This window comes from Monodelphis domestica, chromosome 5 (assembly GCF_027887165.1).
Source record: "Monodelphis domestica isolate mMonDom1 chromosome 5, mMonDom1.pri, whole genome shotgun sequence".
Taxonomy (NCBI): domain Eukaryota; kingdom Metazoa; phylum Chordata; class Mammalia; order Didelphimorphia; family Didelphidae; genus Monodelphis; species Monodelphis domestica.
Window position 1 is genome coordinate 287,220,458 of NC_077231.1, and position 18,999 is coordinate 287,239,456.

Sequence of the window (18,999 nt, forward strand, 5' to 3'; positions counted from 1 at the left end):
TGAAACATTTAATCCCCTAGAGATTTATGTCACCAGGAATCATAGTGGGAGTCTAATTAGAGGGCCAAGGTGTGATTTTATTATATTTGAATGATCTCAAAAGAAGAATAGAAGAGTGGTGAAGAGGAATGCACTGGGAGAATAGGGAAGAGAGGAATAATTTGGAAAATTATCTTAAATGGAGTGGGTAGGGATAGTAGGATACCACTTAAACCTTATTCTCATCTGAACTGGTTAAAGGAGGGAGCAATAAATATACACACAGCTGGGGCACAGAAATTCATGGAACCAATAAGGAGATAGGAGGAAAAAGGTTGAAGGAAACGAGGAGGGGCATGGAATAAGAGGGAAGATATAGTTAGGAGAGATATTAAAATCAAAACAGACTAAAGGAACAGAGAAAAAAGAAGGAAATCTATAAGACAATAAGATATAGAGAAATATGCAGTAATTACAACTGTGAATGTACCTAGGGTGAACTCACCCATTAAATGGAAATGGACATAATGGATTAGAAACTGGAATTCCACAATATATTGTTAAAAGAAACGCATTTGAAACAGAAAGACGTACTCATTTAAAATAAGAGACTTGAGCAGAGAATCATGTTTCAGCCAAAGTGAAAAAAACAGGGGTAGTAATAATGATTTCAGACAAAGCAAAAGGAAAAATAGATAATTAAAAGATATAAACAGGGAAACTGCATTTTGCTATTATAGATGTATTATTTATAATACTATTATAGATAATGAATTCATATCAATACTGAACAAATGGCATAGCATCTAAATTCTTAAAGGAAAAGATAAGTTATAGATGGAAATAGTAAAACTATCAAAGTGGGGAATCTCAGTTTACTCCATCAGACCTAGATAAATCTAACCATAAAATAAACAAAGAAATAAGTGATGAATAAAATTTTAGAGAAGTTAGATATAGTAGACCTAGAGAATAACGAATACTAATAGAAAGGAATATACTTCTTTCACAGCTGTGCATAGCCCTTTCACAAACAATTGATCTATTGAGGTACAAAAACCTCACAAACAAATGTAGAAAACCAGAAACATTAAATCCATTTTTTCTGACCCTAATGAAATAAATATATATTCAATGAAGTGTGAGATTTAAAATAGTGAAGCCCATAAACTGTAGTGAGTTAAAATGGTGGAAGATATAAATTGTGATAGATATAAGAGAGGGTGAGTAAATTTGACCGCAGAAAATATGTTTCACTACAGTGTCTTGGTTTTAAATCAGATATAAGGTGGTTGCCAGGGAAATATTCCCAATTATTCAAATACCCAAGTCAACTGTGTTTTATAGAGATTTTAATTAATACAAATGTGGAATTAAAGAAAAGAGAGAAAAAGGAAATAAGTATGAAGGGCCTTAAGCCAACATGGCCTAGACCTGAGTCTTAAGAGAGAGAGAGATCAGTCAGTCAGTCTTTTAACACTCACCACAAAGTCTGCCTAAGCAAGGATTCTAGTGACACCAGGCCAGCATCATCTCAGCTGCTTTCACCAGCTCCCTCCTCCATCTGAATGTTTCAGAATCAGTCCTTCCTCAATCTGAATGTTTCAGAATGACCTCCAGCTCTTCTTTGAGCTCTTATTTTTAAGGGAAAAATCTCCTATGTCACCTCCCCTAAGTTCTTCCATCTACCAATCTCTGTAGATGTTTTCCAAAAGACAGCCCATTTTGAATTCACAGCTGAGTAGATTAATCTCTTTAGTAAGTCAGAAAAAAAAATGCTGCTATGTCGACTAATTTCATTAAGAAAAAACCTCTGAGTAAGTTTTCACCTTTTAGGTCTAAGTAGTTTACAAGTTGTCCCACCTTTATAGGCACTTAGCATCCCATTGTATCAATTCCAAAAATAGGCATGGCTCAAAGAACTCCTTTCCTTTATAAGTATGGTTTTCAAGTACTTTCATTGTTTAGCAAGGAGTTTTCTCCCCTAAAGCAGTCCCAAGTAGGGATGGGGTAGAGATCCTCCCATAGCAAGGAGTTTTCACATTCAAGTAGAGTTCTCACTATCTGGTAGGGAATTATTTCAAGTAGGGAACTGGAGGATTCCTCAATGTGGAGTAAAATTTTTAACATTCATAAGTCTGTGAAATTTTAAGGTTTACAGAAGCATAAATTAAAAACTAATTGGAAACTAACTTAATCCTAAGGAATGAGTAGGTAAAAGAACAAATCATAGAAACAGTCAATTTTATTAAAATTAATGCAACATTGTGACAGCAAACCAAAATTTGTGGGCCTTAGCCAAAGCAGTTGTAAGGAATTAAGAGTTTTGATTAAAATATGAGAATTCTAAGATAATATTGTGGTTCCCAATTAAAAAATATTATAGCTCAAGTCAAAATGACTTTTAATAGCTTTTTATTTACAAAGAGGTAGAAAGTGAAAGTAGAGAAATATAAAAGAGGATAGAGAAAATGTCTAGCCTGTCACACTAAATGTGGCTTCTGTGCTTGGCTCAGCCTATAATCTTTCACCAGAGGGCCTGGTGTTCCACCCACACAATCTTCCCTGAGAGGCAAAGGCCTCTCCAGAGCAGATCTCATTCCAGAAGCCAGGAAAGGAAGATCAGCTACTCACTCACCCAAGAAACAGTCCAATAGCCAAGGTCCCAAGTCGAAGCCAAGGTCCAAGTCCAAAGTCACCTCCGAGAGGCAAGTCACCAGCCAAAGCTCCAAACAGAAGATTCAAGCCAAAGACCCCCAGCTGAAGAAATATAGGACTTTTTATAGTCCTTTTTTCCATGTTGCTTCCTGTCCCTTCCCCTCTTCACAGGGGCCAATCTCAGCTTCCAAATTGCCTAGCACTGGTGAGAGGGGAAGTGTCTAGGGGATCTACCTCTCATCCTCTGAGGGTGTCAACTCTTATGAAAGGATTCACAAGTCTCTGATTGATTGGGTTAAAAGGATGGAGCTCTTCAAGAAAGTGACTTGTGAATTCTCTTACTTTTGGCTAACAGTGTTAAGTAGAGGTTAATTAGGTGTTTCTTGACTGATTAACTCAAAATAGATAAAGAGAATAAGGAATTCCTTTTCACACAATACTTGGGGAAATGTATATCTCTAAACTCTTTCACCAGTAAAAGCAAAAAAGGGCAGATAATAAATTGGGCATGCAACTAAAAAAACCTAGAAAACCAACAAATTAAAAACTTCAAATTAAATAACAAAATGGAAATTCTAAGAATCAAAGGAAAGATTTAAAAATTTGATAATAATAAATTGAATAAATAAATAGAACTAGGATTTATTTAGGGTTTTTTTTTGGGGGGGGAAACAACTATTGGCTAATTTGAATTACAAAAATATAAAAATGAAAAAAGTTAATTCACAACTACTAAAGAAGAAACAAAAGCAATTTTAGGAGCAATGTATTGACCAACCCTATGCCAATAAAATTGATAATCTAATTTAAATGAATGAATATTTATAAAAATATAAATTGCCTATGTCAACAGAACAAGAAATAGAATACTTAAATACCCCATTTTAGAAAAAAGAAATCAAATAAGCTATGAAAAACCTTAGCATTGATTAGGTTTATCAGTGAATTGTATCAAATACTTAAAGTTCAATTAATTCCAATACTTGTAATAAAGATGTGGGGAGAGGAGAGAAAGAGAATGGAGTCCTCTAAGGCAGGGACAAAGGAGGAGGAGGAGGTGTTGTTATGGTTAAGCCAAAAGGGAGAAGGAAGGATGAGTTTGTCTTTTCCCCCCTTCAGCCCTCTCTGACTAAGCCTCTTCTCTATGACTACCCTTGCACTCTCAACTGCCAGGCTCTCCTAAGGTAACAAGCTTCTTTCTTCTGGGGAGAGAGAGGGCACTTCTCTCTCCCCTCAGCTTGGGCTGCCTTTAATGAAGCTTGAGTCAATTCTGGGTCCTAACAATAGGTATATTTCAGGAGAGACAAGGATAAGGGACAAGGCGGAATGGAGGTTAAATTGGGATTCAGGAGGGAAAGAGGGAGAACAATACTCTTTCCCCCAAAGTTAGGTGACCCAGGTTTGATGGCCTGAGCCCCTGAGGGGTTCAGAGCAATGAACCCTGACTTTTGGCACAGCACAGCAGGTGTCCCCAAGTTCAGGGTAAAGGGAGATCTTCTTTGTGAACTGTTCTTTTCTTCAAGTCTTTTTCCACTTTGGTCTTTTAAAGGGGTTGGGATCAGGAATTCAGGGGGAGAAAGGTTTCTGGGATTGTGATCCAGTCAGAGATTGTGTCCTCTCCTCAGGAAGTCTCAAGTCAAGAGAGCAGATCCAACTGTCTCAGGGTTTTCTCTCCTTTCAAAGTTCCAAATCTTTTTCTGTGCCCAACCCTTGCTTCTGGTAGAATCCTTTTGTAGCTCATCCAGGCTTTTATTCCAAAAATCTCTGGGTTTCTCTCTCTTACATACTCTAGAACCTGAGAAAATAATTAAAGAAGGAATCCTATCAAACTCCTTCTTTGGCACAAATCTAGTCTTGATACCTAAACCAGGGAGAGCAAAAACAGAGAAAGAAAACTCTCAGTTAATGTTCCTAATAAATATTGATGCAAAAATTTTAAATAAAATGGTAGAAGAGAGTCTGCAGCAATATATCACAAAATTCATACATTATGACCAAGCTGGATTTATATTAGGAATACAGGGCTACTTCAATATTAGGAAAACTATAAATGTAATTAATCATATCAGTAGCAAAACCAATAAAGTTCTATATAATTATTTCAGTAGATGTCTTGACAAAATACAACACCCATTCTTGGGGAAGAAGACACTAGAAAGCACAGGAGCAAACAGAACTTTCTTTTAAATGATTGGTAGCATCCTTCTAAAACTAAGAGCAAGACTTCCCTATACTAGGGATAAGCTAGAAGCCTTTCCAGTAAGATTAAGAATGGAGCAAAGATTTTCATTATAACCTTTACTATTTAATATTTTACTAGAAATGGTAGATATAGCTAGAAGAAAAGAAAAAGAAATTGAAAGAATGAGTGTACACAAATGTAACAAAACCATCACTTACTGTAGATGATCTGATTAATGTACTTGGGGAATCCTAGTCAGCAAAAAACTAATTGAAACAATTAACATTTTCAGCAAATTTGCAAGATATAAAACAAACCCACTTCAATTATTAGTATTTCTATATATTATAAGCAAATTTTTTAAGGAAGAGATGGAAAAATTCTATTTAAAATAACATAAAAATAAAATATTTAAACAGCATAAAATAAAAAGAAAGTCAGCTTGCCAGGACACAAACAAGAATTATGTGAACACAATTACAAAGCCCTCTTATATAATATAATAGATCTAAATTGTATATAATTACATGTAATTATATATAATATATAATATAATAGATCTAAATAATTGGAAAACTAGTAGTTGATGGGTAGGCCAAGCCAGTAAAATAAAATGATAAAAATGTCAATGTACCTAACTTAATTTTTTCAGTCCTGTACCAATTAAATTACCAAAATTGCTAGGAAAAAAATAACAAAATTCATTTGATCCAAATATCAAGAATATCAAAGGGATCAATGGGAAAAAATGAGAAGGGAGTGTAGCAATACCAAATCTTAAGTTACATCTTAACATTATAAATAATTCAGTCAATTTGTTATTGAATAAGAAATAGAATGAAATAATAATAATTATTATCAGTAGCACAGATTAGGTACACAATATGTGGAAACAAGGACAATAACCTAGAACTTGATAAACCCAAAGATTGCTACTGTTGAATTAAGTGCTCACTATTTAACAAAAACTGGAAAAATTCGAATGTAGTTTGGCAGAAACAAAGCATAAATGAACTTATTACACTGCATACCAAGATAAGCTCATTTATATACACATTTTAGGCATAGTGATACCATAGGCAGATTAGTGGAGCCTGAAAGAAATTACCTGTTAGATCTAGGGCTTTAGGGTTAGGGTTTATGAATAAATGAGAGAAAGGTTTTTAGGTAATTTTGATAATGTAACATTGCAAACAAAACAAGTACAGCTAAAATTAGAAGAAAAGCAAGAAACTGGGAAACAAATCCTTATAACAAATTTTTCTGATAAATGTCTCATTTCTAAGACAGTAAGAAAATGGTATAAAATTTGTAAGAAAGAGAGCCGTTCCTTTTTCAGATGAAGAAACCCAAGTCATCAATAGTTGGATTAAAAAATGCTCTAAATCACTAATAATTAGAGAAGCAAAAATTAAAATATTTTTGAGATATCACCTCATACCCATTAGATTGGCTGACTGAAAAGGAAAACAACAAATAAATGTTGGAGAGGCTGTGAGAAAACAGTTACACAGATGCACTATTGGTGGAGCTGTGAACTAGTCCAGCTATTCAGGAAAAAAACTTAGAACTTTGCCCCAAAAGCTAATAAACTGTGCATACCCTTTAACCTAGCAATTCCACTGCCAAATCTAAGAGATCAAGAAAGAAGGAAAGGAAATTCATATGTACAAAAATATTTATAGCTACTTTTTTTTTTGTGATAGCAAAGAATTGACCCATTAATTTGAGAAAGGTTAAACAAGTTATTGTGTATAAATGTAATGGAATACTATCCAGTGCTATAAGAAATTATATAGAGGATGGTTTCAGAAATACTGAGGAAGACTTGTATCTGATGCAGACTGATGTGAACAAGAAGAACCAGGAAAATAGTTTATAAAGTAACAACAATATTGTATTTTTTCTTTTTTTAGGTATTTTATTTTAGCAATTACATGTAATAACAATTTTCCATGTAAGTTTTCTGAAGTTGAAAGATCAAAATTGTGTCTTTCCATCCCTTTCCTCCCCCTTTCTGGAAGTTGTAAGCAATTTGATCTGAGTTATACATGTATTATCATGAAAAACCTATTTCCATATTGTTTATTGTTGTAAGAAAATACTCATATAAAACTCAAACTCCCAAATAAAAACATAAATAAATAAATTGGAAAAAGAATATGCCATGATCCTCATTCTGACTCCAACAGTTCTTTCTCTGGAGATGGATAGCATTTTTGTCATAAATACCTTAGAATTGAAGGGAAATTTGGGGGAAAGGACCTATTTATACAAAAATATTTATAGCCTCCCTTTTTTTGTGGTGGCAAAGAATTGGAAACTGAGGAGATGACCATCAACTAGGGAACAGCTGAACAAATTGTGGTATATGATGGTGATGGAATACTATTGTGCTGTTAAAATGATGAACAGGATGATTTCAGAAAGAGCTGGAAAGACCTATGTGAACTGATGCAGAGTGAAATAAGCAGAACCAGGAAAACATTGTACACAGTAACAGCAATATTGTAGCATGATTACCTGAAGGAATTAGCTACTCTCAGCCATACAAATGATCCAGGACAATTAAGAAAAATAATTTTGATATCTTTTGTTTTTATATCACCTCCATTTAAAATTTTTCCCCCAGATAAATGTTGACACAATTTTTAATGATTCTTTTCCAAAATTTTTTGAACCATGTTCTCTTCCTCCCTCCTCAGGACAGAAAACATTTTGATATAGGTCGTACATATGTTAGTCATGTTGTAAAAGAAGACACATAATAGCAGCAATATTGTAAAGATAATCAACTTTGAAAGACTTAGGAACTCTGATCAATACAGTGACCAATCGTGATTCTAAAGGACTCATGATACCATGTATTATCACCTCCTTGTAGAGAGATGATGGACTCATATTGCAGATTGAAATGTACTTCTCTTATCTTTTTATTTTTTAACATGGTTAATTTAGACATTTAGTTGCATGACTATACTATTTGTAATGAGTTTTGTTTTTCTTGCCTTCTCAATGGGTGGGAGAGTTGGTGGGGACAGATAATTTGGAGCAGAAAATAAAATTACCAAAACAGAGTTTAGTGTGTTGGAATACTGGCTGTACTTATATTGTCTCTTGGTCCAATGAGGCATCAAATTTTTAGCACTTGATAAATTTTAGGTCTTTGTTGCATATATACAAGAACCATTCACCCAGCCTGGGACCATCATCCAGATAAGTAGCCAATTCTCAAAACATATGCCTAAGTGCAATGGAATGTTGTAGGCAGCTTCAGGCAGTCATGAGGTGCTGCTAAATGATCTTGAGATGACCTGTTCTTGCCGTTTAAAGCCATGTCCTCCATTTGGAAATTCACATATACCCCTGTGGATTTCCTCCCTTGTTCTCCCAATCCAGTTTTCTTTTTATTGGAATGAAACTACCTCTGGAACGGGTATCCTTTGGAAACTGAGAGTCTGACTGTTCCTTCAACTATCAGTTTGTCCCAGTAGATTTGTCCATTCCTAGGAAACGTCATGCTCTTTAGAACTGCAGTTTCTCTACCCTGTGAATACTTTTCTGCTGTAACATTTTTACATGGAAGAATATGGGCATAATAAACAGGAGTAAAGAGATCTTAAAATTTTTTTTTAACAATGTCATTTATTTTTGCATTGCTTAAATTTCTCACTGTTTTGATCCCTTTTCCCCTACCCAGCGAGCCATCCCATGTAACAAAGAATGTTGTTTTAAATGAAAAAAGAGAACCCCCCCCCAATCAACAATATAAGTGATTACTTTGAGAAAAATATGAAAAAAAAAACAAGGTGTTCTTGCATCTGTGAAGCTTTTCTTGAAGTGTATTAGAAATTGGGCTGAGTGCTATCTGATCTTAGACTTAGAGAGCTGTGAAATGATTGTCTTTATAATTGCCCTGCTTCACTTGAGTCTTCTCTCTGTTTATTGATTGCAAATCATTGAATTATCCAGTCATGCATCATGGTTGTAGAGAAACTCTGAGGAAATTAAGGACTGGCTGCCAGTACATTTGAAATGATTTCAATGAAAGTTTAGTGTGGGATGAATCTGACATATGTATGATTTGTTAGAAGTCAACACCTACAACTCACTTTCTCTTCCAAGAAAATCTTTTTTGCTTTTATTTTCAACTGTTTATGGTTTGTTCTTAGCAACATTTAAATGTGTAAGAGGAGTTTGAGGAGTCAGCGTGACTTCAGTGAGGAAGGTTTAATTGCATGTATGATTAGTTTAACTTGATAGATTAAATACTTTAACTGAACCCAAGGATTTCCTTCCATTTTGGAAGGCACTGACTGAGGATAGTCTAGGATGTAGCTCATTTTCTGGTAGATTGATCATCATCTCTGCATACTTAGGTGATACACTGCCAGAATTCCAGGTATTTTTAAGACCAGGTGGCCATGTGCTATTTTGATATCATCTGGATAAGATAGATCAGTAGCTTATGAGAGTGTCTAAGTGAAAGATATTTATTAGCTGCCATTTAGTTTTCATCCCTTATATGTGTTCGTTAAAGATATCATTTTCTTGGAAAGTGATTATGATTATGAATAATGAAGAAGCATTAGCAGAAACTCTTACTCAGCCATTGAGACTGGCCTTCATTTCTCCCTGAACATTAAATAGGGAACAATAGACTTTATTTAGGAATGAAACAGCTCTGTGCTTTACCTAAAAGAAATTGTTTTTTTTAAACTATGGCTTGGCTTGCCTTTTACTCTGTCCTATTCTAGGTTGATGATTTTTCCTTTTATCCATTGCAGATTGATAAGGAAATTGTTCTCCTCAGTGTTCTTCAAGAGCCAGTGAGCCGCTCCATCTTTGATTATGCCTTGAGGTCCAAAGATATTGCTAGTCTTTTCAGACATCTGCAGATGCGGCAGAAGAAACGGAATGGCTCTCTCCCTGACTGCCCACCGCCAGAGGACCCTGCTATTGCACAGCTTTTGAAGAAATTGCTTTCACAGGTGTTATTACCATCTGAAAATTAGCATTTATGAGCACAAGTTAAACTATCATCTACCTCGTTTACATGTCCTTGATGGCTTATTTTTACATCATAGTAATTTGTTGATATTTACCCACATCTTGATTGAGCCCTCCTTTATAACAAAGAAAAACCCATCAAGCACATCTGATTGATTGATCTACAGAACCATTTCCCCCCATCCTTTCCTTTCCTCTGAGGAAGAGGGAAGTGTCTCACTAGTTTGTTGATTAAGTGATGGTGGAATCATATAGAGTTAAGGATAAGTCATTAATTTTCCTTTTGCTTTCCCATTGTCTATTTCTACATTAATTCTATTTTCTACTTTGGTACATATTGATCACAAGGATAAACAGGCTTCATATTACATGGTCCTGTAAAACAGGGCACAAAACCTGCCCAGTTATCCAATATTACTTAGCTTCATCCAGGTTTTATTGATGAAATTCCCATTTAAAAGAACACAAAATAATACATTTTCACCAAAAAAACCAAAACAAAACAAGAAAACCCCACCACCATATCAAAAAATCCCTCACCTTCCATCTTAGAATCAGTATTGCATATTGATTCCAAGGCAGAAGTAATAAGGGTTAGGTATGTGACTTGTGTTAAGTGACTTGTCCAGGGTCACAAGCTTGGAAGTGTCTGTGGCCAGATTTGAATTCAGGACCTTCTGTCTCTAGGCCTGGTTCTCTATCCATTGAACCAATAGAAGACAGAGGGCCTACCTGCCCTCTACATTTTATCTGCTGCTTATTCATTTAATCACATCAGGCTGCAGAGAAAAGAGCAAAAGGCAGGCAGATTGGTGTAGACTAATCAGTCATTTCTTTTGGCTTCAGAAATAGATTTGATCCTATAAGGGAGGCAAGAAGAAAACCTAGGAAGAGAGAATTAAGCCCACACATGGAAAGGCATGTTGTTCTTCCCTGATTGAAACCCCAGATCAGCTTCTTCTCTGCCTTAACCTTTCCTGGTCTCTTCCTTCTCCTTTGGATTAAGCCCCTGCTATGGCTGACAACTATGAGGTCTGGAGAATATCCAATACCTCACCCTTTCCCCTTGTACAAATATATCAAAAACTCCATAGTCTGGCAGTCTTTGGTTAAGTGAACTCATGGGGGCTAGCCTTGGAACCTTGATTATTCATTCCAAATGACCAATAAAACCTTTTTAAAAGTTGGAGGCTGTTGATTCTACAGATGTTCAGCAGGGGCTCATCGTCTTCAATGTCCTTATTGACTACTTAATTCCCAAGTTAAATAATTTTCCAAGTTGCTATTTCAGAACAGAAGAGTCTAGTAGTACTTTCCTGCTTGGGTTGTGTCAAGTGTAAAGAAATACTTTTGTCCTTGCTCTTATTCCTGTTTTTCTTTAAAGGGCAAGTCTTGCTTTTGAGGTTGGACATCTCAACTTTTTATGTACATTTTTTGTTCTTTTAAAAGATTCAAATGTCCTCTACAAAACATGGCTTTGGCATTTTTAGTTCAACACCCCTGACCTCAGGCGGTTCTACCCCTTTGGACTCATGGGTTCAGCCCAACACACTCTTCCATTTTGGATTCAGTTCTGCTAGTTTTATCACATTCACTCAGAATATTGAGCTGAGAACGTGTCTTCACAGAAGAGAGAAAAAGGTAGAAGTTGGCCTCAGGTTTTCTGAAGAAATTAGCCAGCTAAGATTTTTGCTCAGTTGTTCTGATGAAGAGATATGGATTTAGTTAAAGATACAGGCAAATTAGTTTGTGGTTCTATTTGGACATTTTGTAACTAGACTTAAGAAAATTGAACTAAAAAGAAGAGATAGTTTATGTGCTCTAGAATTTTCTTAGTTGTTCTCTTTAAGAATACCATTAAGCTATTTCTCTTCTGTTCTGAAATAGCAATAGTAGATCACTTGGAACATCATTTAATTTGGGAATTAAGGAGTCAATCAGATATTACAGGCTTATGCTGAGAGCATGAACATTTTAGTAATAGCTGACTACAAAAATAATTGGGTCTTTGTTGAGCACATGAGACCCTTCATCCATAGCTTGTGGAGGGGGAGCCACTGACATTCACATGCTATAATGGGTAGCATTTTTTCCCCCAGATGTATTACTGTTGTTAGGTATTACTCTTCCCTAATTTAAAAAATTGCCTCTTACAAAGAATAAGAGCAATAATCTCCTAAAGCCTACAGAGTGGGGTTTAGAATGAGATTGGAGGCCCAGATTTTGTTCTTCCTCTCTCCTTAGGAAGGTGATTTGAGCCTCTGGGTCCTTATTTTTCCCTTTATCTTTGAAGATAAGAAAATACATATTTTCCTAATATATCAGAGGGAATTTTGTGAAATTGTGCTACATTCTATAAGTTCCTTGGAGAAAGTTACAATAAAAAGAAATAGAAGCGGCTGAGAGTGTTAATGTTTTTGAGTGATGGCCAGTAGCACAGTCTCCCTTTTTGCCTTTTAAAACATGGAACGTGCAGAAAAAATAGAATTCGTTGCAGCTATAAAAATGTCTACCTTTAATATGGGGTCATACTCTTTTCGTAGTAAAAGAAAACCAGGAGCATATTGTTGTTTATATAAAACTACTGTCCCAGGTTAACATTGGGCAATCATTCATTCATTCCAAGGTTCCTCTGGGTTTATCATGTGAACTCTGTAACCATTTGATACAATTTAGTAGTTTTTAAACTGGTTAATCCTTTGTTATTGATCATCTTAGTGGCATTAACTTTGTGGTTTTTATTTTTCATAAGAATTATAAAATTATAGGATATTATAAAGATTATATTATTAAAAATTATAAGCTTTATGAAATTCAAATTTCATGGGAATTAGATAGACTGAGATGTTTTAGCTCCTTTAAGTAAAGGAATGCGGTCTCACTTTGGCAAATTAAAAACTACAGATCAGTGGTTCTGGGATAGAATGATGTCAGAGTCATATTGAAGCAAAGGTGAGGCCACACAATCATCAATAGAGTATAGAAGCGTTGCTTTTGTTCAGATTTGTGGTTTATTGTTGTATATTGAAATCAGAGGTCCATTGAACAGAGACTTCTTTTTTTCTACCAAGTAAATAAGGGGTTGGGGAGGGGAAGTGGAGAATATTTCTCTCCACTCCAGATATTCAGAATTTCCCCTCTTTTTCTTCAAGATTCTACCAGCCTATCTTAAACACACCAGACAAAGTTTGTTGAATTAAATTTAATTTTTACACAATTTTATTACTCAGGAAAGAGCAAACACGTGGAATGGGTATAATTTAATTTGTTTTACTATATGGTGGTTTTCTTAAGAAAATGAAACAGAACCAACAACTAGTTTCTTTTGTCTTTAACTCATCTCAGAAAAAATCCTCATTCACTTCCTTTAGAAAAACTGAGCTGACATGTTGTACATTTTTTGACATCTTACTGATGTTCTTAGCCTGATGTGATTTCCTATTGGGTTGAGGGGTTCCTGCTCCATACATGTTGGTTCTCATGAAAACACCTTAAAATCAATGTTCTTTTTTCATTGAAGGGAATGACTGAGGAAGAAGAAGACAAGCTTTTAGCACTGAAGGACTTCATGATGAAATCCAATAAAGCTAAGGCCAATATAGTGGATCAGAGTCACCTTCATGATAGCAGCCAGAAAGGAGTCATTGATTTGGCTGCTCTTGGCATCACTGGGAGGCAAGTTGATCTTGTTAAAACCAAACAGGAGCCAGATGACAAACGAGGTTAGTGCCCTTTTCTGTTCACAATACATAGTTTAATATTGAAATAATAATTAAAACCAATAATTTAATAATTGTTAATAATAATTAACAGAACTAGTTTCAACAAATCAGTATTATTATATAAAAGACACTTATGATCTTAAGAAATTTTATGCCCACAGAAAGTGAGATAATTTGATTATTTGGTTGTTTATTTCATAGTATGAATTATTTCTCATTCTCTGAATACTGCTCCAGACCAGTTCTTGTATGGATCTTCAATTTCTTAAGTGTGTGTGTTCTCTCTGCTGGTACAGATCACCATCTATCTGTATGTGTACCTTCTTATCCTCCTGGATTCTTGTTTAAATTCCCACATAAATATTCCCTAGATGACTTAGCCACTGTGTTGGATACATTCCTTTGTGTCTCTTAAGGATTCACGGACACTCAGAAATGTATTTCTCCATTGCCTTTGGGTGGTCTGCAGTTTTGATATTTCAGAAACTCTGGTACCATATAACATGACTGAGAAAATAATGGGTTTGTGTGATCGGGGAGCAGTTTCCTCATGTGTAAGTGCCATGAAAAACACTCAAAGTCAATAAGTAGTTGATGTAAAAGGAGGTAAAAGTTCGAGCTTCTTTTATGTTCAATTTAGCAAACATTTGTTAACAGCCTACTGTGTCCAAATTATGGGGCTAGTAGGTACTGAGGAGATGGACAAAAATGAGATGGTGCCTTTTCTAGTGGAGTTTTCATTCTACTTAACTCTGCCTGTCTTTGTTTCTCTGCCTATCTGTTTGTATCTGTCTTTTCATCTATCTAAAATCTATCAGTTTATGACCCTATCATCTGTCTGTCTGTATCTATTTATCTGTCTTTCAGTCTGTTAGTAGATTAGAAGTGAAAAGAAACAAACCAAGATGACTTGAGTGAGGAGAAGGCAGGTTCCTAATTCCTCAAGAGATTGGAATAGGTTTTACATAGGAGAGTGGACTGGAATGAAACTTTGATGGAAGCTAAGAATCAGAAATGAGGGAGAACTCTTTCCAGACAGCCTTTTGGTGGAGATAGAAGATGGAATGTTGAGGTTGGAGAACATAGCCCCTTGGGGTGTAAACACTTGGGGCACAGCACTCTTTCTTCATTTTATAGACAGTTACATAGATATTTTACCACTTGATTCCTGACTTTACCAAAACAGGATCTAGACCTCCATCTCCTGAGTCCAGTCCATTATTTTTTCGACTACACTGTAATACTCACTATTTAAAAAAAACCCACCTTGATTTCTATCTGCTGTCAGAAGGTATCTCTGTAGAGATAGATTTTACTCCTGCAAGTTGCTTTCTTGATGATAAAGACTGCCAGGGGGCAGCTGGATACCTCAGTGGATTGAGAGCCAGGTCCAGTGATGGGAGGTCCTGGGTTCCAATCTGGTCTCAGACACTGCCTAGCTGTGTGACCCTGGGCTTGTCACTTAAGCCTCATTGCCTAGCCCTTACCACTCTTCTGCCTTGGAAGTAATACACAATATTGATTCTAAGATGGAAGGTAAGGATTTAAAAAAAAAAAAGAGAGACTGCCTGGACCTTGATCCAGTGATTTAGAATTGTGACATTTAAAAAGAATCTTTTTTTTTTTTTCTGAAAAGGCAATTGATGGGGGCAGCTGGGTAGCTCAGTGGATTGAGAGCCAGGTCTAGAGAAGGGAGGTCCTGGGTTCAAATATGGCCTCAGCCACTTCCCAGCTGTGTGACCCAAGTCACTTGACCCCCATTGCCTATTCCAAGACAGAAGGTAAGGGTTTAAAAAAAAAAGACAACTGATGTCTGCTCTGGTAAGGTAGATTCTTGAGGCTCTGCTAGCTTTGGGAGGGATGGGGAGAAGAAACCATTGTGGTCTGCAGACTAGACTAATATCCTGTCCTCCTTATCTCGAGGGCCGATTTCAGCAAGGCTGCTGATTGGCACTGGGAGCTCTGCCTGGTTCTCCTGGGGACCTGCCGGGAGATGATGAGTCTGTTTCTAAGTCATCTTGAGGTTCCCAAGGAGACATACAGGAAGTTGTATGGTTTAATAAGCTTGAATCTGGAAGCCGTTGTTTACCAGCCTTTGAGCAGGGTATATTGTCTTGTAGAATGATTCCAGAGTGTGTGTGCTTTTAAATCTCCATTTGCACCCTGTAACAGTCCTGGGATGTGTTTCCATAGCCAGGAAACATGTAAAACAGGATTCCAATGTAAATGAAGAATGGAAGAGCATGTTCGGGTCCCTGGAGCCAGCGCCCATCCCCCAGGCCCTCCCTAAAGGACACGGGCCACCGAGTGACCAGGAGGCCATTCAGACAGGCAAACCTCTTCGCTCTGAGCCTTCGGCTGGCCTTGGAATAACCCTGTCTTCCTCTCCCCAGGTACTGTGAAAGCACGCGTGTGCTTTTCATAACATCTTAGAATTCTTCCCTTTTTACTCTTCTGAGCCAGTATCAAGCTAAGAACATCACTGGGTGCCAAAACGGATTCTGTGTGGCACAGAGGCCCCATAGGGTAGAGCACCTGCCGTGCCAGGGGAAGGGGCTGGTAGGCCATTGGGGACCGAGCAATTCAGTAACCTCAGTCCATCTGCATGCCTGAAAGCATCTCTTGGCAGCTTTGTACACTCTGAACACAGGGGCGACAACAGTGTAAATGGGAAGAACAAAGACAACAAAAAAGGGAAACAATGTTATGAAATGAAAAAGCACAATATTGACTCCAAAGAAGAGTGGTAGAAAGACACCTTTTCCTCTACTTTTGCAGAAGTCAAGATCCATGGGTGTCAGCACATAGAGTTCAAGATTTTTCTCAATATATTGATCAGTTTTGCTGAATTGTTTTCTTCTCTTTTTCAGAGATGGGCTATTTGGTAGGGGTTAGGGAGAGGAATACTAGGAGAAAGGTGATAGAAAAACAAAATAAAAATGCATGAAAAAAAATTTAGGAGGTATAGGTTAAGGCATCATCTATATAGGGAAAATTCTTGAATTTATGCTAACAAATAAGCTCTTTTGTTTTTTAACTGTTACCTTGTGTCTTAACATCAATACTGTGTATTGGTTCCAATGCAGAAGAGCAATACAGATAGGCAATGGGGGATAAGTGACTTGCTCAGGGTCATATAGCTAGGAAGGGTCTGAGGCCAGATTTGAACCTCCCTGCTCTGGATCTGACTCTCAATCCAGTGAGCCACCCAACTGCCCTCAACAGACCAACCCTTTAAGAAAGAGTATTGAGATAGAAAGGAAGAGGACCCAAGGGGTGTGCATGGGCATAGGCCCTGCTTTCTGAGGGGTCAGAAGATGGATTCAGGATGAGAAAGTCAATGAGGAAAGACTCCATACAGATCCTAACTCTGCTCCTTCCTAGCTGCGGGACCCAAGGCAAGTTGCTTGCCCTCTCAGAGACATAGAAAGGCATTGATAGTTTCATATTTGCAAATTCCTTGTACTAATGAAATCACAGGTTCTTCCCGCTAGCCAATCCCCCACTAATACATGTAAAAAAATACATGCTTTAGTTGTTGTATTTGTACTTAGGGATCGCTCAGTTGACCTCATGTTGTTACTTCTCGCAATTCTCAAGTGGTCATCATAGAGAGGTTTGCGACTGATGTCCATCCCGACTCTACTCCTGAGATTTTGTAATGATGTTGACGTGGGTGTTTCTTCCCATGGTTCCGATGGTAGCCCATCCATTCCTGCCCACCCTGTGTAGCCATTTTCCCATAAGGATGCTGTGCCAGAGGGAGGGGCCTACCTGGGGACTTGCCTTTTTCCTGACATCTTGCTGTTATTGGGGCAGGAGTAATTTATTTATAGAAATTCCCACATTAAGTATAGAATTTTTCAGTATCTTTGGCATGACTCAAGCATTTGTGCATGATTTACAGGCTCCTGAAGTGTCAGCTGTCCAAACTCGGAAGCCAACAATACAGGTTCCAAGCAGTACCGTTTTACCATCCACCTACCAAATACGAATCACAACTTGTAAGACGGAGCTTCAGCAGCTAGTCCAACAGAAGCGAGAGCAATGCCATGCTGAAAGAATAGCCAAGCAGATGATGGAGAATGCAGAGTGGGAGAGCAAGCCACCACCACCAGGTAACGGTCTCTCCATGTTCTTGGCTGTTCCAAGGGTCCCCCCAGCTTGACAGAAATGGCTTTCACTCTTTAAAGATGAAGTCTTTTTTTAAGAAATATCGGATATTCATAATATGGATAATTAAGTTTTTACTCAGGAAATTTATATTTTCACCTTGATGAGTATGATCAGACCTTGTTTTTAGATTTTGCCCATATGTTTTTAACCTGAAAACCACCTGAGATTGTATAAATCTAGATGTATAAGGATATGTCAACTTTTGTGAGTTCTTGGATTAGCTGCTGGGGAAGAGTTGTTGCTTCAGACCCCCTTATTCTAAGATTGCATACTGGTCCGTTAAGAGATGATAATCCTGAATTTAGGCTGATTTTTGTGATGTAGCAGTTTTGTAGTGCCACCCTTATTTTAGAGTCAGAAATAGTTTATTCTAAACTTCTAGCCAATTCATTATTTAATGGTCTCTCTTTATAAGTGTCCTTTGTATTGACAAGGCCTGTGGATTTTATTTGCCCATCAAAGGAGAGTTGTCCAATTTTGTGGTTCAAGAAATGTGCCACCACCATTTGCTTTTATAATTTCTTTCTTTGAATACTTCTTTGGCTATAGTACATTGATTTTTTTCCTAGTGGGGAATGGTCATCCTACACTGGCAGATTGTCTTGACCGGGTAGCAGAGTATTCTGATTGCATTTAAGCCCAGCATGTCCTACATTCCAGACAATGCTCCTCTTTTTCAGCTTATGAGCAAGAACTCTTGACAGAAAAATTATTTATTCTTGATTTGCATATCCTTACAATTAGCCAATGTTGGCAGAAATCTCTATTTCACTTTCTTGTTAAAAAAAAAGAAAAAATAATGTGCTCCCAAAATGCCATTTTTATCACATAATTAGCCAAAAAAGTTGGCTCCCGTTGCATCAGATCTTTATCATGGCTCTATTTTTGAAACTTGTTTCATACAGATTCCTTAATGCCATCTCTACTAAGATAGCATCACTGTTGAAGAAGTCAGTTGGCCTGTTTCCACAAGGAAACCTATTTTCATTCTACTAGACAGCAGGCACAATCGTTAGGAAGATAGAAAGAAGTCATTGCTGGTTTGTTTTTTATTTTTTCTGTTGTCCTGAAAAAGGGCAGAAATTTCACTGTATTCTTTGTGTATCTGGGAAAGCACCTGGCTCACTTGTAAAATATATAGCCTTTCATTCTGGAAACCATGGTAACCTCTGTAGAGATATTAGGTGCCTACTGCTTGCAAAGGCATGCCAGTCTAGGCTCAGGGATACAGAGACTTTAATTGTTTTTCAGTCATGTTGGTCTCTGTGACTC

General features: G+C 36.9%; 1 protein-coding gene across 2 annotated transcripts in view; it reads left to right on the forward strand.

Annotated features, from left to right (window-relative positions):
• Positions 1 to 18,999, forward strand: part of PIK3R4 (phosphoinositide-3-kinase regulatory subunit 4) — a 62,604-nt gene that overhangs the window by 26,446 nt on the left and 17,159 nt on the right. For both annotated transcript variants that reach the window (XM_056800262.1, XM_056800263.1), the window contains exons 10-13: positions 9,607 to 9,810; positions 13,350 to 13,551; positions 15,745 to 15,944; positions 17,459 to 17,669. In XM_056800262.1, the coding sequence (XP_056656240.1) occupies positions 9,607 to 9,810; positions 13,350 to 13,551; positions 15,745 to 15,944; positions 17,459 to 17,669 (817 nt within the window). The remainder of the gene's footprint in view (positions 1 to 9,606; positions 9,811 to 13,349; positions 13,552 to 15,744; positions 15,945 to 17,458; positions 17,670 to 18,999) is intronic.